The sequence below is a fragment of the Megalops cyprinoides genome, chromosome 23 (assembly GCF_013368585.1).
Source record: "Megalops cyprinoides isolate fMegCyp1 chromosome 23, fMegCyp1.pri, whole genome shotgun sequence".
NCBI lineage: Eukaryota > Metazoa > Chordata > Actinopteri > Elopiformes > Megalopidae > Megalops > Megalops cyprinoides.
In genome coordinates, this window is record NC_050605.1 from 3296548 (window position 1) to 3319594 (window position 23047).

The 23047-nt window shown below is 47.7% G+C and overlaps 1 protein-coding gene across 1 annotated transcript; it reads right to left on the reverse strand.

Annotated features, from left to right (window-relative positions):
- Positions 1-421: 421 nt before the first annotated feature.
- usp6nl (USP6 N-terminal like) lies at positions 422-22373 on the reverse strand. The gene is made up of 11 exons (XM_036517793.1): positions 22341-22373; positions 21277-21357; positions 14155-14262; positions 13592-13701; positions 11104-11152; positions 9518-9638; positions 9054-9148; positions 8093-8158; positions 7394-7493; positions 5365-5517; positions 422-2296 (listed from the first exon to the last, which is right to left on the reverse strand). Exons 2-11 carry the CDS (start codon positions 21313-21315, stop codon positions 801-803), a joined length of 2337 nt encoding a protein of 778 aa, XP_036373686.1. The 5' UTR covers positions 21316-21357; positions 22341-22373; the 3' UTR covers positions 422-800.
- Positions 22374-23047: the final 674 nt, after the last annotated feature.

The window sequence follows — 23047 nt, forward strand, 5'->3', positions numbered from 1 at the left end:
AGCGTAGCAGATACTGATAATGCGCTGTTAATATAACTAAGTTTATCTGTAAAAAAAATGTGAGGAGCTGTCTCCTTTTCAGTGAAAAAAGATTGTGAATTTGCTCTGGTAAAAATGACTCGCTTTACAGGGAGGTGTAATCAAGGTCCCGGAGTACTGGCGACAGAAATGCATTGCATTGTGTCGGCAATGCAGAACACTGGTTGCTACAAATTGAAAATACTCCTTTGGGGAAAATATATATACACTTTTGTTGTAAAATTACAACGAAAACACCTTACTAACTGAAATGTTGTCGAGTGAAAGCACTTTCAGTTCTGATGAGTTTTGTCCTAATGGAAAAATATGATATTCACAACCATAAAAAATAAATTGACCTCTAAAGTAGACACAGTAAAAAAAATAAAAGATTTTAAAAATTAATTTGCTCAGTTTTGACACTCGGGGAAATAAACTCTTCAGATTTGGAATCTTAAACTGCTCTGTATATTAACAAAACTCATTTTACTGTACATTTTGCTCAAATCTATATGATAAGCAATAAACATCTGATATTAATGTTTAAACAACAATGAAATCAAAAGTCTTCAGCCAGTTCTTAAAATAAGATCTGTATAACCTCATAGGCTGGTGTGCTCTGTCACATAATTATGACTTCAGCTCAGTATGTCACATGTAAAACAAAACAAACTGCAAAATGGCAGAGGAAAAAGGAGAATGCGACAGGTAACTTTGCTTTCGTGGTGACGCAGGTGATCCTGCATCAGTTCAGTGTCTCGCTGTCTCTCTCCCTCTTTCTCTCACAGCAGCATGGACTCTTGCATGGCGAACGCTTCCGGAGCGTGCCTGTAGTGTGGTCCTCCGAACACCGCGGGGAGCTGCTGCCTCGTCGGGGGCTGCTGCTCCTGATACTGTGTCCTGTAATGGCGCGGGCCGTCCGCGCCGGGAGGGTAGCGAAACTCGTGCACGGGCGACATCTGTGCCCTCTGGAAGCTGGGTGACCGGGGCATCCCGCCAGGGGAGGGGGGGGTGTCAGCCTCATAGCTCCACTGCCGCCCGCTTCCCTCAGGGTGGTAGAGCGGCGGGAGCTGGTCCGGCCTCCTTCGGCCCTCGTGCCCGTATTCCCCGGGCGGAAACGCAGAGACGCCGATCAGCCTGGTGGGCTGTCTCAGGTAGCTGCCGGTGGCGGCCGAGGCGGTGCTGTCAAACTGTGCGCCCCACTCGGCTGGTGCCACGGCAATGTGGCTGGGCGGTGCAGTGCTGCCGGGGTGCGCCGGGCGGCGGTAGGTGGCGTAGGAGTTGTTCATGAGCGCTTTCTCAGGGGAGAGGCTCGCGGGGGTCCGCAGTGCGGTGCCGTAGCTTCGCTCCTCGAGCCTGTGGTCCAGCGGGGTGCTGTAAGGCGAATGGAAGGGCGGGGCCAGGCCAGCCCTCCCTGGGGAGACCTGCAGGGGGGTCCCGTGGTAAACCGCGGAGGTGCCCGTGTAGCTTGGAGGGGGCTTCCCTGTGGGTCTCGGGTCGGGGCTGCCGACTGACACCATGTGTTTGGGAAATCTGGGCCCGGTTGTGCTCCCGGCACTGCTGGGGGTCCGGCTTGGGCTGCTCTGCTTTAGCGACGGGGTGCCGAAGTTGGGCGCCCGGGACGGCGGCCGCTCCAGCTCCAGCACCTCAAACTCGTGCTCTATTCCCGGGACGTTGTCGTACTGCGATGCGTTGGAGCCCCTGTTGGCATCCGCTACAAAACCGCGGGAGCGCGGCCGGCGGTGCGGGGGCTGGGGATCGTCCAAGCTGGAGGGCGACGGTGGCCCGCCCCCACCATAGGGTAGCCCCCGCCCCCTGGCACCCTCCGCCGCTGCAGAGCGGGCGGCCTCCAGCTTGGTCTCTGACGGCTTCACCCAGCGCGGCGTGAAGTCCCTGCGGGTGCCGGACACGGCATTGGAGTTGTGGTTGGCCGCTGCGTGGTCTGCCGCCTTGGCTCCATCGTGGGCGGTGGCGGTGTCAGGTGCCGGGGACGGGGGCGTGGTTGCCGCAATGGGCAGGGCCGGCTTCCTGGGCTCCGCCTCCCCGGACCCTCGCGACCGCGCCTCCCTCTTCTCGGCCTTGTGCTGCCGGACCAGCTTCTCCAGCGAGTTCCGCCTGGCCCGGCTGCCGGGCCGGCTCTCCGGCGGGCGCTCTGGTGACACGCTCTCTTCCTCCACCTTGGCGCTGTGGCTCTGCCCGTTCACCATGTGGTTGGCGGTGGCTGGCGGCTCGGGCGGGAGCTGGCCCAGGGGCTTCTTGGGAAACTCATCCTCTTTACCTGTGTGGGCCGAAGTAGACAGACCATTACTCCAGTCTGACTGAATCCAAACTAAAAAAGTAACCAATCAAATACAGAGCAGGAGCAAAACTGCATGCGACATTACAGCCCAAGGGTAAAGAACCAAAAAGACAATCACACAAAGTATGATGCTCAAGTGTACATCCAGAAACCAAAATCACTGACAGAAAGAAGATCCTACTATGCTATCAATTCCCACCTCTCTGAGTGTATCCAACTATAATAAAACCTCTCTCTCATATAGTTCATTCATATGACTCAAATATAAGATCTGTACAAATGACAAAAGTGACCAGGCTGTCAGTAGTGGTTATGCCAATGAAACGAATGAAACACAACATAACATAAATCCAGGATAACTGATGCTCAGGTCATAGTTGATGCATTACAGCAGAAAAGTGAAGCAAGACTCCAAAAAGCAATCTGAAAACACAGACGCAATTCAAAAGCGGATCTTTCCGTGTTTGGACCGGTACTGGCGATCATGTACAACACAAAGGACACGTGACACGCGGGAATGCAGATGGCGATGGTGATGGCGATGATGACCACGGCAAATCTAAACGTCTGGGACGGGACAGCTTTGAGGGACGGACCATCTGAAAACACAATGGTTCGATGCAGGGGCGGGAGTGAGCACGCTCAGAGAAACAGGAAGTGCCGCGTGCATGGTGGGGGTGGGGAAAAGAGGTTTCCCTGGACAAGGATACAGAAGCAACACCAAAGGGAATGTCAGCTTGCACTGACGCCCATACTTCCAACCAAGGGAGTAGGTTTGCATATGGACGGTAGGGACCTTTTGGAAGGACAGAATTGTCCCTACCAATATTTGAGCAAACTCGTTCGCATTATCTTTGGAGTGAAATCATATTAGATAATTCCGATGTACCCTTGGTTGTTGGGCCCCTACCAATGCTGAGACCAAACCTACGCCCTTGCTTCCAACAGAACAAGCCTCATTCCCAATGTCTTCCAGCAGAGGGCTGGATTAAGCTTGTGCTTTGACACTGCAGTGGTGCTTCCTTGTAATAACCCCGGTATAAGGATCCATAATTAAATGGACTGCGTGAAGCAGTTCCCTCAATACAGGGAAAAGCTCACTTAATAAAACAAACTCATAACTCCAGAAGTCTATTAACAGTGATCCCTGTGATTACACAACCAGAACAAATGGTCTGGAATCCCAGGCAGAACCAAAACAACAGTGCTCAGATCAGTTAAAGCACTCCAGCTGCAGCAGCAGATCTGTGGAATCACCCAGTTAAAGTTTTAATTTAAATCCATCTTAAGTCTTTACCATGACAGGTATCAGCCCATCCTTAGGGAAAGAGGGGGAATCAGAAAGGCTTCCTGGATTATTTTTTTCTATCCACACGAAGCAAGTTTTAATAACGATTTGCACTTCAAAGAAAAACATGTATCGTTTTTCTTGAGCTCTGTAGCATTTAGCTCATACTTAAAACCTACACAAGGAGTATGATGTAATTATTGTAATTCTGGACATTTCTAGTACATTTCTAGGGTCTGAGTGCTTCGATCCTTAAGGAGTTTATGATATTAAACTTAAAATAGTATCTATAAAACATCTTTTCTTAAGTTTCTTGAATTATTCTTTTAATGCTGTCCATATGTATTACTGGATTGCTGCTTCAGTTACACGCTGTTGATACTGATGAACACTACAATTAAAGCCAGACTGTGTAAGACTTCATGGGTACTGGAAAGACTAATCATACAGCAATGGACGCTAAATATGATTTTTTAAATAGCTCTCAAAAAAGCTTTTGAGCCAATAATATGCTGATAATTATGCTGTCCACACTAAAAGATTCATCATGTACGAACAGCAGCAATTTTCTGTATTAGTAACACAAACTCTATGAAAAATCTCATATTGCTAAGTGCTCATTGATTTGAGGTTGTGATATAAGCTCATGAATCAGTTTCCCATGAAGGGCCTGGACGGAATGCAATTTTTTAATATTTTGGGTGAGGTGAATGGGTGAGCACTGTCATGGGTAAGGCGGGGCGGGGAGGGGGGGTTAACCCAGCTGGAACAGCACACCCTCAGAGTGTCGCTGTAAATGGCTACGCTGTAAGGCTGTGGCACGTTTCGCTGGGATGGGAACCCCCCCCCAACGCGGACGGACGGAGGGGCAGGGCGGGCGGACGGACTGACGGACGGGCTGACGGACAGACGCATGAGGACACGGAACACCAGTCAGGCTTGCCCACCGCTTGCCGTTGTAGGAGGGAATGTGGCCCCCACTCACAGATTTGTAGGCTGGACGATAGTGTTGGAGGAAGAGGAAGAAAGAAAAAAACGGAGATAGAGCGACAAGATTAATCACAGAGACCCTTCTGAACAACACCTTGAGTATCTGCGAGGGTGGGATACATGTGTTCAGTGTGTTACAGATCCAAACTGTGTATATTTACTGTATTAGAGATCCAAATGCTGTGTATTCAGTGTGTTAGACATCTGAAATATGTGTATTCAGCATGTTAGAGACACAAACCTACAACGTGTGTGGAGTGTTACCAGATTCTGTATTCACGGTGTTAGGGGTCCAAACTCTCTGTGTTGAGTGTTACAGATCCAAACTGTATGTAATAATTAGGTCAGAGACCCAAACTGCATGTATTAACTATGTTACTTATCTGAATTGTGTGAATTACAGATGGTAGAGACCCAATTTCTGTGTATTCAGTGTTTAGAGATCCAGACTCTGTGTATTCAGTGAGTTAGAGATATTGTGTGTGCCTTTACTGTGTTACCTGCGTCTGTGAACTATTATAGTTCCAAACTGTGAGTTCAGAGTGAGTGACAGGTGACTCAGATGAACGCCCACTGAACACTTTTCTCTGAATGAACTCAGCTGCCCTCGTGACCCCCTGCAGAATGGATGAGTGGAAGGGAGTCGTTTGGACAGGAGGAGAGAGGACCGCTGGAGACCCGATCCCCTTGGAAAACAGAATGAAGCTTGCATGAAGGCGCTCCTGTATGTTTCTCCCGCTGTGACCCTGAGGGAGGGGGGGGGGGGTACCTGGAGGGGGCAGCTCCAGTTTGGAGCGTCTCAGCTCTGACATGGAATTCTGTAGCTGGTCGATCACAAAGTCATCCTCGAAGAAGAAGTCCTTCGACAAGGTGACCTGGAGGAACTCCACAAGCTCCTCCATGGACAGCTTCATCAGGTGCTCTACAGAGACACACACAGGTATGCGCAGGTGAGACACACACACACACACACACACACACAGGTATGCGCAGGTGACACACACACACACAGGTATGTGCAGATGAGACACACACACACACACACACACACACACACACACACAGATATGAGGTGAGGGACAGGGAAATACAAAGCTATGCACAGGTGAGAAACACATCTGAACAGGTCTGCAGAGGTGGTAGACAGGCAAGAAAAAACAAAAAACCAAAAGACGACACAGCTGAACAGACACAGGGGAGAACAGAGTGGGTAGCCTAATTCGAGTTCTCATGAAGAACTTGAGGAGAACAGGAAGGATACAGGGTCCTTTATGCTGAGGGAGAGGCCAAGAACCCAGCCTGCGTCCAAGCATTGCCACCCAGAAGCAGAACTAAAGCAAAGAAAACACAGCAAGCCTCTTTTACGTCAAAGCCCCACTGCCTGGGTCAAATGAGGACCGCGCTACAGAGGCCGGGAGGGGCCGCGGCAGCGCTGGAGCTGTGGCAGAGGTGCCAGCGGTGCGCCGCTGTTCCGCGTGGAGCGGGGGCCCACACCATAATCAGCCAAACAGCTTGCGCCAATTAATGAAACCCTTTCCGCTCCAGAGCCAAATAAAAAACATATGTTGTTTACTATGAGGTTCTCCCCAGGCGGCGGGGCGCTTCGCAGAGCCACAAACTTTTCCTTCCAGCCTTCAGAAACTCAGAGGTGAGGGAGGGGCGGAGCGGCGGCTGAGAGCTGACGGCTGGCTCCATTGGCTCGTTTGTGTTCCGGCAGGAGGGTGGGTGGCGGGGTCCGCAACGAGGTAAAACACAGCCGCGCTCCAGCGAGGGGCAGATATGTTATGTGTGGGGTATGAGTGCGGAGCGGAGGGTTGTTTCGGCGGCTTTGCCGGTGACGTCGATGTGGTATGGCTTTTGTGACGGAGCGGAAACGGACGAGGTGCTAGGGTCATCCTGTGTGACAGAGGCCGGCCGGATTTGCAGGAACCTTACCAGATGGAGTTCGTTTGGACACAGTTGCGGCAACTGCCTGCTTTTAACTACATTACATTACGTTACATTACTGTCATTTAGCAGACGCTCCTATTCAGAGCAACTTAACATTTATACAGCTGGACATTTTCTGAAGCAACTGTGGGTTAAGTACTTTTCCCAGTGGTACAACAGCAGTGACCCAGGAGGGAAATGGTACCAACAACCTTTTGGTTATGAGCCATTCTCCTTACCACTACACTACACTGCAGCTTGAACTCCCAAACATGACTCAATTTGGCTAATGTTTCTTGTCAGGAAACAGTTTTTGAGCAAGTGGCAAACCTATCCAGAGACAAGAGCTACAAAGTGATACTCCCTCTGAAATGAGACCTCATTTTTGGGTCATATCTTCAGCTGAGTTGCAATACAGAAGTCCCTGTCCTACAGGTGACTGGGTAGTGGAGTTTGAGGACAGAACGAGTCTAGGATGGATAGTTTGGGCTTAGCGTACCGGATGGGATTTGAATTATACACAGCTTGTTTTGAGCGTCCCACACACCCACAGCCACAGCCAACCACTGAAATAAGGAGCTGGGGGTGTAATGGAAACAAGAAGCATTCGGACTCCCAGGCCCTGGTTAGTCATCCCTAGTTGGCTGGTGTTAAGATTCACCAATGTCGATAGACAGTGTGTAGAGTTTAAGGAAGTATAAGATCTTGCATGAGTTTGAACTAGTTTCAGATCCTGCTTTAATGCAGTTTGAGCCAGAGTATGATCTTAGTCTGAGGAGGCATAGAACACTTACAAAGACTGAGGAAATGTAGGATTGCATTTTCAGACCTCACTTTTATGGACATTGAGGACATTTGCAGGATCTTACTTTTATGTAGCTTAAGGACAGTGTAGGACATGGCAGTGAGGACTCTCTCTCCCTCCAGGATGTAGATGTCCCATATCCTGAGTGTCAGGGTGAAGGGTGTCTGCAGGACAGAAACACAGACACCAGAGCTATTACCACAAAATTACAACACCTCATTACATAAGGAATTTGTGTTGTAAATTCTCATCATCCATAGTGACTTCCAGTCAACAGAAGTTCCGCTTTTACATTCTGTAACCCATTCACAATGTATGTTTTTACTGGAAGCACTGCAGTTAGACAGCTGCTTCAGGGGTACAATTGTGTTCCCACCCTTAAACCCTTAAGTCCAGAGTTCCATGTCCTAACCACTACTTCACACCCTAATGCAGTCATGCCTCCCACAGCTTCTCACAACAATGTTTACATGATTTCTCTGGGCTTTTAGCTGCAGATGATGTTCTTGTAAATGATTATTGAATGAACTGAATGAAGGAAGACTGAATGATTACTGAATTAGTGAACCATAGTGATTATTGTGAAGAACTGTATTGAGACACAATCCATTTTCGCATATCTATATGTTATCCATTTTTGACTGGTTTAAAAAAAAAAAAAAAATTAGATTTTGATTTTTCGCCACACTAGAGTCTCACAGAGTCTATAAATGTACTTCTTAATGTGTCTACATCCCACACAGGGGAGAAGCACAGGACTCACTCTGTCGAGAAAGCACTGAAAGAACCACTTCATGGTGTACAGGCTGGTGAATACTTCCTGGTTGTCCTGGGGAGAGAGAGATTGAGATGAGCAGATGGAAAGCAGCAGGAAACAGCAGCAGCGGTGGCAGTGGTGGCGGGCGTGGCGGAGGAGCTGCGGTCTTCATGCCGCGAGCCGGCCGGTTAGCACGCGGCGCAGGGGCGCACGGAAGTCCGGCGCTCCGTACGGAGATGCCATTACTCCTCTTTGTCTATCGGCCGTGCTATGCTTTCATCTCGCACATCAAAGGCCTCTATCCTCCCATTAGAGCCTATCTGTGTTTTCACATCTCCCCCAGCGCAGCCCAGAAATCAGCTTTAGGACAAGCTCTTTAGATCAAGGTGGGAAGAATTCAGGTCACATGACCCTGGTCTTTCACCGTTTGATCATACTAATCGGGTCTGTTTCTACTCCAGTTACATTACATTATTGTTGTTTAGCAGACACTATTATCCAGAGCAACTTACGTAGGTCACAATTTTTACATGTTATCCATTTATACAGCTGAATACAGCTGGGTTGAGTACCTTGCCCAAGGGTACAGCAGCAGTGCCCCAGCAGGTAATCGAACCAGCAGGTTACGAGTTCGAGTTACGAGTTCAGTTACTTCAGTTACGAGCCCTTCTTCTTACCCTGCTACCCTGGTACCCTGCTGCCCCAGGTACAGCGATTTAGTATTGTCTCTTAAAAGTGTGAACTTGTCTGGGATCAGGGACGCATTTCCTGCTGCACACATTTAGTTTGTGTTCTGATCCATTGCAGAGATGTCTGACCATTATATATGTAAAAAAAAAATCATACACCAGTTAATATTTAAGAACTGTCATTGTAACCCTGCTGCACTGACTGTTCTGTGCAGCCTATTCGACCGCTCTCGCATACTGCTCTGCACAGTCGCTATGGTTCTCCCCCCAACTCTCACCAGGTGCTGTTTGAGCTTGGGCATCATCTTCTTTAGGATGCGGTCGTGGTGCTCCTGAAACCTCAACAGCTTGGGAAAGCCAGGAACAAAGAACCCTGGGGAAGAGAGGTCAAAGGTCACAAGCTGTGAAGTAAAAAGGGTTTACGAAAGACTGTATGCATCTCAGCGAGCCTTGTTGGTTGTGTATGACTGCAGTCATGTTAACCGGTGGGTTTGTATCTCTGTGCAGTCATACTTCAGAGTAGTTGTGTTTACAATGCTTAGTGTGGATTTTTGTTTGAGTGGCTGTGTCAGCCATGTCTGGGTTTGCCTGTTTTTCATTGTTTTTGTGTTGACCACAGATGCCTTTCACAACTTCTCAGTGTGGTTATGTTAACTGTGCACGAATCTCAGAGATGTCATGTTGACCGTGTCTGGCTTCGGCTGTTTGTCAGTGTAGTTGTGCTGTGGTTTTGGCTGTTTACCATGCATGGCATGTTTCTGACCGGACAGCAGCTTGACCAGGGCCCAGAATGCATCCTCCTCATTCATGTAGATGAGCAGCAGGGCTGTGATCTGACTCATGCCCTGACAGTACCCCACCTCCTACAGGAAGAGAGATACCAAGCTTCATATCAACACAATCCTATTTCACACAGACTAACCTCTCAACCCTACAAACCCACCACGGTCACTCATACACCCCTTACAACCCCACTACACTACCACTCACATACCAACCCCTACAATCCCACTACACTCCTATTACTATACCAACCCCTAAAATCCCATTTATATGCCAACCTCTATAATCCCACTACACTCCTGTTACTATACCAACCCCTACAGTCCCATTACACTCCTGTTACTATACCAACCCTTACAATCCCACGACACTACCACTTATATACCAACCCCTACAATCACACTACACTCCTGTTACTATACCAACCCTTACAATCCCACTACACTCCTGTTACTATACCAACCCCTACAATCCCATGACAGTACCACTTATATACCAACCCCTACAATCACACTACACTCCTGTTACTATACCAGCCCCTACAATCTCACCTAGCCATGTACAGTACTGTACCTACCTTCACATTTTACTCTGCCTCTCACCTACCAATCATACAGACACACTTTACTCTCCCAATTCAGACAACCAAGGAGCAGGTACTAAATTAAATATTTAATCTGCATCCAGTCTAACCCTAGAGACCCAGTATTTGTGTAAAAATATGTACATTGCAGTGTGCATTTGTCAAATCATCTGCATACTCTCCAGCTCCCCTCATACCCCTCCTCAGAGGGGTACAGCCTTTAAAGACTGAGAGATGAGACTCAGAGGTGAGAAGTCACACTGTTAACTAAGCGCTCTGGGAGACCATCTATCTCCACAAGCCCTGTTGGTTGTCATAGCAGCCCAAAATCTAGCTTTTTTTGCCTCTGCCAAAGGCAATTATTTCACCTAGTTTCATCAGATCTGTTCATGAACCCTGTTCTCTGACAGACAGACATACAGATGAGCACACAGGGGCAAAGAGAAGCTAGGCTTCATCTTCTGACAGAGGAAGTAATGGAACCATTTAAAACAACACCATGGTCATGTGGATAAAAGAGAGACCTGCACACCTGCAGAATCACTACGGACGTTCCCTTGGGGGGATGGGCTCGGCAGCAGAGGCTGCTGGGATATGTCATTCATACACTCCTTCACCTATCTCTCACCCTCACCCTGTTCCCAAGTGGTTCTCAGTAGATAGATACATCTGGATAATGGCCAAATTGGACTCTGATTTCACCCATTATAGTACCAGGATTTAATATCATTATCATCTTATCTCTGACTCCATCTCTCTGTCCCTCTCTTTCTCTCTGTCTCTGGCTGCTCAAGTCCTTTGTGTCCCACGCTCATCTAGCTCCAGATCATACACAGGTGCTTGAGAGGAGTGCAGTGATTCTCAAATTCGTCTGCACAGTGCAAACGGGCCACTGAAGAGGCAGATGATAACGGACGGAGTGGTAGACAATTCTGATTGGCTGGAGCAGGGTCAGGACTTACCGTGTTGTACATGGAGTAGGCGGTGAGGACGTGGAACAGGGCCTGCTGCCTGGAAGACACAACAAGCCAAGAGTCAATCCTCGCCTCTGTAGGCTGTCTCAGGTTACCCTACTGTGACATCATCACAAGCACCCCCACTCTCTCTGCAAGTTATAGCATTGTATTACATGCACACGACTGTCCACACTAGTTTAGATGGCACATTTTGTACATGTTGGTCTTTCTGACAGGCACAATAGCAGTAGTGGACTACTGCTCTGACGGTACAGTATAGCAGCGGTTTCCCTATAGAATTGAAACCTACGACCAAACTGGTTAGGAGCCCAGTTCCTTTCCACCCCCATTAGGAAAATGCGTTGGTAAGAATGCAATCTGTATTCCAAGTACAGGTTGAGCTCTACGGCCTGGGTTCAAAAGCAGCCGTGTCATTTGCCAACAATGACCAGTAGCCCAAACGGGCAGAACAACTTGGCTTCCTTCCGCTGGGGGTAGGGGTGGACAGGTCAACCAGAGTCCCCTCCTTGCTCCACTTTCAGCAATCTAGGACTTGCCTGGGCACCTATTGGTTACTCAGACAGCATCAAGAGGACACATCTATTCTCCCATGGCATGTGCCTCCTGGTGCATTGTGTGACTTAGTAGTAGGCATATATATATGTATTGAAGAATTATATTTACCTCCTCCTGAGTGGGTTCAGTGGTTGTTGCTGTGGTGGCAACAAGTGTAAATGCATAATTGGAAACTACTAAAAACTTGAGTGAAAAAACAAGGAGAAAAAAGAAAGAAAAAAGAGAATGCAATCTAGAGTCATTCACAATGCCATTAATAGAGATGAATGAGTCTCCTGCACACTGTGGTCTGTTTGTGAAAACTTGTTTAATAAGCCGAGCTTTCAGTCGCCAGACCTTCGTCTGAGCTATTCCATTAAACAGGCTTTCATGAGCCGAATTCATCAAATTGGATTTGCAATATAACAGCCGCCGCCGCAAATTGCCTGAGAGAAAATTGCCCCCTGGAACGGTACAAAAAAAAGATAAACACATAGCAATATGTTATGATTATGGAGCAGAAAATTTCGTCAGACCCCCTGGGGTTACGGGCATTGGAGGGGGCGGGCAAAATCCACTCAGGAAAACCTTGGGTGCGACAAAATAAATATCTTTCTGCAGGAGGTGGGGTAATGTCAGGCTTTCTGGAGTTTCAGCTCAGAGTAGGAACTAGGTAAGGTTTTACTCTGTCTCAGACTGACCTCTCTGTGATTGTTCTTCTTTGCATCCTCATAATGAAGAGTTAGGGTGACCACCTTTTCAATTCCATACATGGAAGCATTAGGTAAACTGATTTAAATTGCCTTAGAGCAAAGCAGCCAGGAACAGACACCCCCAGTACCCACCCTATTTTAAAAGGCAAATATGAGATGGGGTAAAAAAAGTCTTCTTAAAATTAAGTGATCGTTAGAAGTCATGAAGCATTCATTTAGAGTCTGAGGCCCCTTCATTAAAAAATTTCAAAACGCCATTTCATGCTACACTAGACAAAATGCAGCTGTTTAATAAAATGTGGTCTTTGTAGAGTCATAAAAACAAGATCCAATCAAACAAGGACACTGTGCTGAAACCACCATGAACATATACAAGTTATTAAACTGTGGGGGTTGTTATCAATAAAACAAATGTAATCTTGAATTATGGCCCTCTTTAATGTTTTCCTTTCTTCCCCAAAATGAAACGAAATCTCACAGTAGGAGATTTAAGTTAAATTAGCATTCTAAAGAGGCGGAGTTATTTTTATCAGTTCCCCTAAAAAGAATATGGCGTCTAGTGTTGGCGCTGGCCTTGGTCGTTTGTTTTGAAAGACCAAATAAAAATAAAAACAAACAGTTGACGAACCTTATACTACTGTCACGTTTTTGTGAACAAAGGCTTGTTTGAAGTTTTATTTGTGCCAGTGTAGGTTTCCATGGACCGGGAGACGGACAGCCCTGGTGGCAGAGAGCATGCTGCATACAAGTTGTCCTGAGTTGACTCTGTGGTTGTGGTATGGGGTTTTGCCACAGAGAGCTCTGCCGCTCTTCTCCGCAGGTTCCTAGTCTTCGATTCCAGATGTGGGCCAAATGGATCACTCCCTCCCTTCCTTCCTTCCTCCCTTCCCCCCCCCCCCCTCGCCCGCCCTTCACATGCACTGTTCCTACCCCTATAAAAATTCCCTGGAAACAGATCTGGGCAACAGATCTGACAGCACCTTCAGACTGCAAACTGAATCCCTGTGGAGCTCTAACCTGCTGCTGCAATGGCTCATCATTATGATGTCATTTCCAGAACTCATTTAATGTAGACTCAGTGCAGTACTCACTCGATATGATGTTAGCAAAACACTTATTTAAAGCAGATTCAGCACAGTACTCATTTGAAGTGGTCTCAGCACAGTACTCATTTGTGATGGTATCAATACAGTGTTCACCTGAAGTGAACTCAGTGCAGTACTCACTTGACGTCATAGCGGTGCATAAACATGATGTGGTCGCGGTAGGTGCGGTTCACGTCCAGGTCGATCTGACGGACATCAGGAGACGTCCCTCTTGCCCTGAGTTTCAGCTTCTACCACAGGACGAAGGAGAGAGAGAACGATGGGAGGGAGAGACAGAGGGAGGGAGTTAGAGAGAGAGAGAAAGAGCTCATAACACATTCCTCAAGCTTCCTCCTACTTCAAGAGTTTCTAACACTTAATAAACCTGTGCTCGGCTGTGGAGTGATTCAATATCCCGGAGTTAACTGCCTACACACCGCCTCCCTCAATGATAATCATCTTTATTTCATCACCAAGCCACTAAAATCCTTTGTTTCGATAGGGATGCTGAAATAAATAATTAGCTTTTCAAAATTATCATTCTGGAAAGAATAAAACAAAATCATAAAAACACTGCATGTACTCTGAATATCCAGAATATCATGATCATGGTCTGAAGCGTGAACATGATTTCTGACATGAACACGTTTATCACTGGCTAATCACAGATGAGCTCCTTGTCCGAGTGGGGATGGAGCTGGTACCTCATAGAAGTCCTTCTTCTCCGCCTTGATTTTGGGGATGTCCAGGAGGAGACCCCACACCTGCCCCCGGAGCTGCAGAGGGATCCCTTTGTAGATCCTCCTGACCAGCTGAAAGGAAAGATCCGGAATGAATGAAGACCCATGAACAGAACCACTTCCTGGAGTGTACTGGTGTACTCAGATCTGTCCATATGCTACAACTAATATTGCCAATACCTGATTACTACTTCACATCCAGTCCCTGTAAGCGCAGCTTATGATGCCATCAGAGAAGAGTGGATATACAGTTTACCATTCATTGCCAGTTAAAAACACTGAATTGAAACAGGGAATTGAATTTACACACTGTCTTTGCCAGCCTAAGGAAGCACAGGGCTTCCTTTGCAAAATTACCAATATCAATTCATATTACAGTACAGTATAGTGATGTATATAAGTTGTGATTGTCATTTCTCTTGAGAAACTAGCTATTTAAATGTCAAACATTTACAGGGCTTGGTTGGACTTGCTAAGAATTTATTGAAATTATTATCATAGGAATCGTCTATGTGGTGTGTAGCTACTATATCCCTCGAAACACTTTGACTTTACGTACTCTGGCAAAACGTAAAAAGGAATTTAATCACCAACACTGTACTGGCACATTTTGGATGGAGGAATTTTTTTTGCTACGTGTGCATTTCCTGGTAATTAGGCTCAGTTCCCATACTTCAGAGCAAACATTACAGCAGTCCTTCGAAGCGCTTGGATAAAATGTGCACTTTTTTTACCCTGGGACAGGCAGTTGTACATTTTAAGCCCAGGCAAGGAGTTTAAGTCTCTCTGCAGATTAAAGACCTCATCGATGAAGTCATCAACCACGGGGCTGGGCTGCACCTCCGTTGACAAATATTTATCGATCCCTGTGAATCTATTAGAGTTACAGCAGTGTCATAATGACCTCTTGCTCTCACTCTCTTTCTCTCTCTCCCTCCCTGAAACCCTCCCTCCTTCCTGCTCTCTCTCCCTCCCTAACTCCCTCCCTCTTTCCTGTCTAATGGGTATGGATTGAGCTTGTTGTAGAATTTTCGAGTTAAAAAGATGCGTGGATCAAATTGCGGCCTTGATCTCATGCTGTCACTGGCAACATCCAAGGACTTACTGTCCTTCACAAAGATGTAGGAGTCATGTTGGTGCTGATCAGTGCAAACTTCAGTGCAAATCAGCAGCCTGAAACTGCTCTGTTTGTACCAACTGAGCAACATCCATACACGTAGTACAGTATCCTGGCATGCAATCATGTCAATACAGAGTAATCTAGCAACATACTACAAGCTGCCAGGCCCTGTTCCATGATAATACTGATTAACACCCTTACCAAGCAGCCAATCATGGCTTTGTTTTAGCACTGACTCACCAATATCTACAAAGAGCTACTTAATGCCAGTCTAGGTGGGATCTGATCCAACAGGCTTTAAAACCCTTATTAAACCCCCGCCTGGGTATTGGGAGTGACGGCAAACTGGCTTGGTAACAAGCTGATTCAGCTGATCGTTGTCTTTAAGCTCCTGACCAGTTGGCAGGCACTGCGGCACTTCAGGACAAAGTCTACAGCAGGGACGGAAGCCTCACTCCCAATGCATCGGAGCGGGAGCCATTCTGGGATTTCCGAGAAGCAAGACAGGACACCGTACAGAGGTGACCAATGGGTGGGAGGCTCCACTCAGTGCCTTGGTCAAGGGCACAATGGCAGTGCCATGCCTGGGACTTGAACCTGCAACCTCTAAGTTTCAACCCTGTTTCTTAACCACCATGCTGTCTTATGGCATGAATGAGCAGGCTGATCTAGCACAACGTGGACAGTGAAGAGAGGAAAGTGACAGCCACCGATAATGAGAGGAGAGATCGCTCTTCATTTGCGACTTTGGTTATCCCATCATCCTCATTAGAGGGCTAATGACACAGGCTCGGCAATTCTGCAGGGGAAGAGCTGGATCAATCAGTCCATCATTGTTAAGCCAGAGGTAGCGGGCTGACAGCCGCTGTCCCAGTGCCTGCTGGGAAATCTGCAACAACCTCTGAGCCCGTTCATTAATAAAAGTAAACACTGTTGTCCCGGTGCGTGCTGGGAGATCTGTAGGAACGTCCCAGACGCTCATTAATAAAAATGGCCACCACAATCCCAGTGCCTGTTGGGAAACCTGACTTTCCCCACTGATCACAACATGCAGTCAATACCCACTGACAGCTGTGGGTTAATTTCAGCTGACAGTTAGGACATTACATGGGGGTGGTGAGGTTCCTAGAGGACCTCTCTGCTTTCCAAATCCAGGCCCCAATTAAAAGCAACACACTCACTCATTTCTGCACAGTTAGAGACGGACCTCAAGGAGTCCTGCAGGGGCTGAATCCTATTGTCTTCTCTAATAGGTGGATATTTGAAAAGCCCCTGTAATAACCAGTAATAAGCTGTAATAAATACGATCCGCATCAGTTGTAGAACTAACTAGCTGCTGCCAAGACACTCTAGGTCATGCATTACATTTCACTGTTTGCTTAGCAGACACTGTTATCTGGAGTTAGTTGCAGAGCTTACGGTTTATATATTTTCAATTTACACAGCTGGACATTACTGTGGCAATCTGGGTTAAGTGCCTTGCTCAAGGATCAAGCTTCATGGGTAGCGCCCCACCTGGGAATTGAACTGGGTCACGAGCTCTGCTCCTTAACACGATACCACACTGCTGCCTGTAGAAGCAAATGTGTGGGTTTCATTGAGACCCTCACGGTCAGGCAGAGCAGATAGTGTTTGCTACAGAGACACTCTCAGGGTCAGAAAGAACACAGTGTAATGAGCTGTTCACAACAGATCTGTATCTGCTTGATTACATTACGTGATTTGTTGATCGACTTTGCGGTGACTTTTATTCAGACCGCAGTGAATAGGTAAAACTTGTCTGGATTTCAACTCGCCCCTTCTCGGCCTTGGAGCAGGGGGCCCACCCCCTTTGTTCATTCAAACCCGGGATGGTGGCTCTGGTGTTCAGGGGGAGTTCTGATTTAGTTTGGATAGTGGACACGGCCCTGGGGGTAATGCAGGTAAGGGGACGGTGAGAATGGACTCTGACTGACACGTTGCTGGCGTGACATCCTGTGCCACGCTCTGTGGCTGCCGGGGACAGATACGCTTGGGCCGCATTCACGGCGGAATCAGGTGAGGGGTCCCTCGCTGTGAGGAACCGCACTGGCTCCGCGGCAATCATCTCTCTCCCGTCAACACACGCCTGTCAATGCTGCTCTGACCTGACTCCCAGCCCTGCTCTCCCTCTCTGATAACACAGGCACGGGATTTACCAAGGCACCCCACACCAGCAGCAAGATGGAGAGAAAGGGGGAGGGAGAGAGGGAGGGAGGGAAGGAGAGAGAGAGGGAGACAGGGCAAGAAAGAGAGAGATGAGAAGTGGCAAAGGGAGAGATGGTTCGATGTTGGGGACAATTTATAAATTATTCCCTTAACATCTCCGCCAGATGGGTGAAGCGACATGATATTTCCCGCTGTGATAAACAAACACACACACACACACACACACACGCACACGCACACACACACGCACACGCACACGCACACGCACACACACACGCACACACACATGCACACACACACGCACACACACACGCACACACACACGCACACACACATGCACACACACACGCACACACACACACACACACACACTCTGTCAGAGACCTGTGTGCAACATTGCCAGTAGGAACCAAGGACAAGGGGCGGCGGCGCCTATTTGGAAGGACATCAGAGCACGCTCAGTAGGTACGGCAAGCTGGCAGAGGACGAGGGCCCTATGTCAACGGGAGTCACAGCGACGGAGAGACCGCCTGCCCCCAGCTCTGACATCAGCGCAACCGCAGAGCCCACAGCTCCGAGCTGACCAGAGCATGGCTTGCACCGGGGAAGTCCCAGAATGCTCTGCTTCAGCACCAAACATGCTCAGTGAGCGCAACGTGAGCAGGAGCAGCGCTCAGCCCCCCCACCACCACCTGAAGAGACAAAGCTGTAAAAGGTGAGTGGCTGGAAGAGCAAACTCAATCTCGGTGATGACTTTCCTCCCGACTCTCTGTGAAAGACGGATGGCTCCGGTCTCCTGCTGAGGTAAAAGATAAGAGCCAAGGGCAGGGCATCCGTGGCCATCCGTTTCCCCGGACCCAGCCAGCCCAGCCGCTGGCTGGAACCGCCACGGGCATCACTCACGAAGAGCGCCGCCGCCAATCGATCCCGTTTAATTCCTCCCGGGCCGCTCAACGCTAGACGCGTGTGCATCTTTCATCTGACGTCAATACAGAGAGGAAACATCAGGGCCGAGTATCGACTGGGATCCACGGCAAGGTCTTAGAGAGGAGGAAAGGGTTTTGAAATGACTGACCACTAAAGACTCGACACTAGCAGGGGGGTCTGCTACATTTTGGGTACCAGCATATGGCGCAGTCTGAGAAAGCTCAGAGTGCTGCAGCAGTCGGGGTGCCCGACTGTGACCACAGGGTCATGAGGTTGAATCCCAGCACAAGACGCTGCTGTTGTACCCACAAGAGTCCACTGTCCATTGTTTGTATGTATGTGATCAGCAAATCACGTTTGGGAGTGCCCCTGGTGATGCAAAAGGGCTACACCATGCAGCATTCCAGGCCCCTAGTTTCCATAGCAATGATAATATCTCCAATTAGAGAGCAATGGGGACACCCTTTACACCGGTCTGTTTTTTCAATGGTGTTTCGCAAGAACCCTGTCTGCAAAAGATTCAGCACAGTTCTCCATTTCAACTTTACCTCTGAAATATGCTATTCATCTCCTCCAAAACACTGTCTCTCCAGCAGACGCCCTTATTCACCTGCTCCTTCCGAATCGGGATTTGAACTGGCAACCCTGATCGCACACTAAGCTTGCTGACTGGTCCGCCACTCTACAGCTACAGGGTGACTGCTGTATAACGTATTACTGAAGTCCCAGACTAAGACACTTAACCAGAGTAATGTAAACTATTACTCAATCTGGGTTAAAAACAAGAGAAAGGAGGAGCTGCTTTGGAGCATGTTTTCTCTTCCAGCTATTAAAGTGTTACACAGCATCTCACACACAGAGGAGGGGGGTGGGGCACGAGCGAGGGTGAAGCAGTCCCAGGCGGCGGTTAGTTCTGACACCGTGCCGGTACTGGAGGAAGACAGGGGACAGCACGTTCCCTATCCGGCACTGCAGGTCACAGGGACAACGGGGGGACAAAGGAGAAACGTGAGAGAGGGAGAACAAACTGACTTTCCAGAAGTCCTTCACACAGAGAGAGAGAGACAGGGTGAGAGAGAAAGAGAGAGGGAGAGAGACAGAGAAATGGGAGAGAGAGGAGAGGGGAAGAGAGAGAAACGGAGCTCGGTCCGCTTCTGTCCCGGTTGCACACGGGAGCACTGATCCCTGACGGGGAAACGTGAGCGATAGCAGAGAGGTAATGGATTTCACTAAAACGGAGAGGGAGGCTGCTAAATGAACACTTCACCCTCAAATAGCCTCACATTTGAGAGGTCAGACCACCGAGCATAACTGCCATTGTGGTCCGACCTGAAATGAACTTGCCTCTCTCCGTGGCACACGCTGTATAAAATACATTAGAGTGCTTCGGAACACACACTCACTCCATGTGGGAACAGCCAGCACCAGACACACTCACACACACATTCACATGTACATGTACGGGGACACACATGTGCACGGACAAACACACACACATGCAGACACACATGCGTGGAGACACACACACGCACACACACGCGCACACGCGCACACGCGCACACACACACACACACACACACACATGCACACACACACACACACACACACACACACACACATGCACAAATACACACACATGCATTCACACGCATACACAATGGACAAACACACGTGTGGACACCCACACACACACACAGCAACACACTAACACACACACACACTCCAGTGGGAACAACCAGTACCAGACACAATCACACATGTGGACACACACGCTAATACACACTCCTACACACACACACACACACACACACACACACACACACACACACACACACACACACACACACACACTCCAGAGTTTGCTATGTGCAAATGCTAAAAATTGTAGTACAAGAGACATGATTGATGATATCGCTTCTTACAGGACATAGTTTCCATCTTCAGACTGATGAAACCTAACTTTAAACCGGAGACAATCTATATCAACAAGATTTCCAATTCCCGAGCTCTCTGTCTGACCCTTTGCAACTTTCCGGGCGTCATGGAAACCATGTTACGACCGAGCAGTGACAGAGACAGAGACAGAGACAGAGACAGATGGAGGCAGAGCCGGCTCTGAATGAAACACTCAGGAGATGACATCTCATTTCATAGAGAACTCGGCTGTTCCACACATCCCCAAGGACACTTTAGATATGAAAGGCCAAGAAATTAAAAAAGTTAAAAAAAGGACTGAAAGAGCTCTTTGAATAGAAGGCCCACAGCCGCACATTCTAACAGTCAGCGGAGCTCATCACAATGCTAGCAGACTTTATGTCGTGTTTGAATTGAGGTCAGTTCATTTCTGCAGACTGAATTTTCCCTACCAGCAAGCTGCACCTTCTCTGCTGCGTAGAAGCTTTCACGGAGAATAGAAGTCTCCTATTTTGAGCAGTTTATCTGTGGCTGCGCTACAGCTCGTTTCTTCATTTTGTTTTGTGTTTTAAATAAATTATTAGATTTTTTTTCATACTTTTTCATGTTTTGTATGTGATTCATTGGCCAGCACTGTCACACTTACAGTGACTTACCTGAGGGATGAATGTTCCCTGCCTGACGGGTGAGATGTTCCCTACCTGAGGGATGAATGTTCCCTACCCTCAGGTGAGATGTTCCCTACCGGAGGGATGAATGTTCCCTACCTGAGGGTGAGGTGTCCCCTACTTGAGGGATGGATGTTACATACAGAGATGGATGTTCCCTACCTGAGGGATGGATGTTACATACAGAGATGGATGTTCCCTGCTTATGCCACCAGGGTTACCTTTGCTGGGTGATTCTAAGAGAGGGGGAGACGGGCCTCAAGCTCTCACCTTCTCACTGTTCTTGTACTTGTCCCAGCTCTTCAACATCTTCAGCCACTTCGTCGTTCTCTCCACTTCCTGTAGCTTTTGCTGGAGCGGGAGGGGTACAGAGGGAGAGAGGTGGTCAGGAGTTTTATTCACGTTTGTGAGTGAGTGAATAACCCATGGTCACCAGAGGGTTATGCAATAAACCCACAGCCCAGACCAGAGTAATAAGGGAAGGCAATTCTGCAGCCTCAGTCTCAGGTTCACTCATGTATTATTAGAGGTAATGAATCAGTTGTTGTGAAGTGTATTCCCTATTGTTTCAGGTAAAAGGGCTAGATGTTCCCTACCTGTGGGCTAAATGTTCCCTACCTGTGGGTTAGACTGGAGCAATAAACAAACGAAACTCTGTAGCCTCAATCTCAGGTTCTCTTGTGTATTATTAGTAATTGTAGTTATTAGTAATGAATCAGTTGGTGTGAAGTGTTTTGCCTTTTGCTGCAGGTGAAAGATAGACTTAGGGTTCGGCGGTATAGCTGTCGTGGTATATTAAATAGCGATTTTTAGCGCAATAACAGCTATTCCCACTATGCTGCGTTAGGTTTCTTCCTGTTTTGTTCTCGCTTTAGTCATATCTGATACGGGAGCACACCTCCCGTTTTCTAAGTTTTCTAAGGCCATGTGAAATGCTTCCGCGGGAAAAAACGCCACTTGCATCTATTCAATGTTGATATCACAGCAACAGCACAATGCTGCTTCCATGTGGTAGACAGAAACACGTGGCTACAAAGATAAAGAGTGAAAACATGTGCTATATGTTTTTCAAAGCTAATAGGTAAGTTAACCAAAATATAGATACAAGTGATATTTTTCTGCCCTGGAAGCATTTCACTAAACTTTGGAGGTGTGCTCCCGCAACAGGTGTGACTAAAGGGAAAACAATACAGGAAGAAGCCTAACGCCCCATATCGGGGATAACTGTTACTGCACTAAAAATAGAGTTTCAATATACCACGACGGCTATACAGCCCAGCCCGGAGTTACTTTGGCTGACCCAGAACCCCAGATTGGCTGCAACAGTTACTCACCTTTTCCTCCACGGAGTCGTAGGATGGAAGCTCGTTCTCACTGTTGGGGGAAAGAGGTGACAGGTTACACAGCTGCAAGTCAGGGACAAAATTCAAATTCAACTAAGTTTTACTGGCACGGTCACACAGATTTTCACATAAATAAGCAAACAAAATGACAATTACCCAAAAACACACACAAATACACATATACACACACACACACACACACACACACACACACACACACACACACACACACACACAAACACACATCCATATATTTATTTATATCCATATAGTTACTGGGCAGATGCTTCCTGCCCATTTAAGGCTGTTGGGATTCCTGTTTTAATATTCACTCGGTCTTGAGCATGGTGAACTGCTGAATATAATCTCATTCTTTTAACAGGAAATATGACCCATGACCTGGGGGTGGTTTCTGGTTCTCTCCAGTGCCAGAGTAAAAAATGAAATCACAGTGCCTTGTCTGCACCTTTCTGTGGCTCACACACCTGTCTATAGGAACTCCTGGCACCAGTGTGCAGGGTACTTTCATAACACAGAGAAAAAAGTGCAGTCAGAGTGCATCTTAGGATGAGTGAAAACCCCAAAAGGTGCTCCTGAACATCAAGGGTCACAAACGGAGGAAAAAAAAAGAGATCAAAAATTACAAAAGGAGTGAAGTCCCATATGGTAAAAGAGACCCCAAAAGCATGTCACTCAAC

Coding starts and splice junctions, on each gene's coding strand:
- usp6nl (XM_036517793.1), bottom strand. CDS start 21,315: ATGTTGAAGAGCTGGGACAAGTACAAGAACAGTGAGAAG. Junction 13,702..14,154: donor AGAAGAAGGACTTCTATGAG/GTACCAGCTCCA, acceptor GTCCTGTGGTAG/AAGCTGAAACTCAGGGCAAG. Junction 8,159..9,053: donor CCAAGCTCAAACAGCACCTG/GTGAGAGTTGGG, acceptor CTCTCTCCCCAG/GACAACCAGGAAGTATTCAC.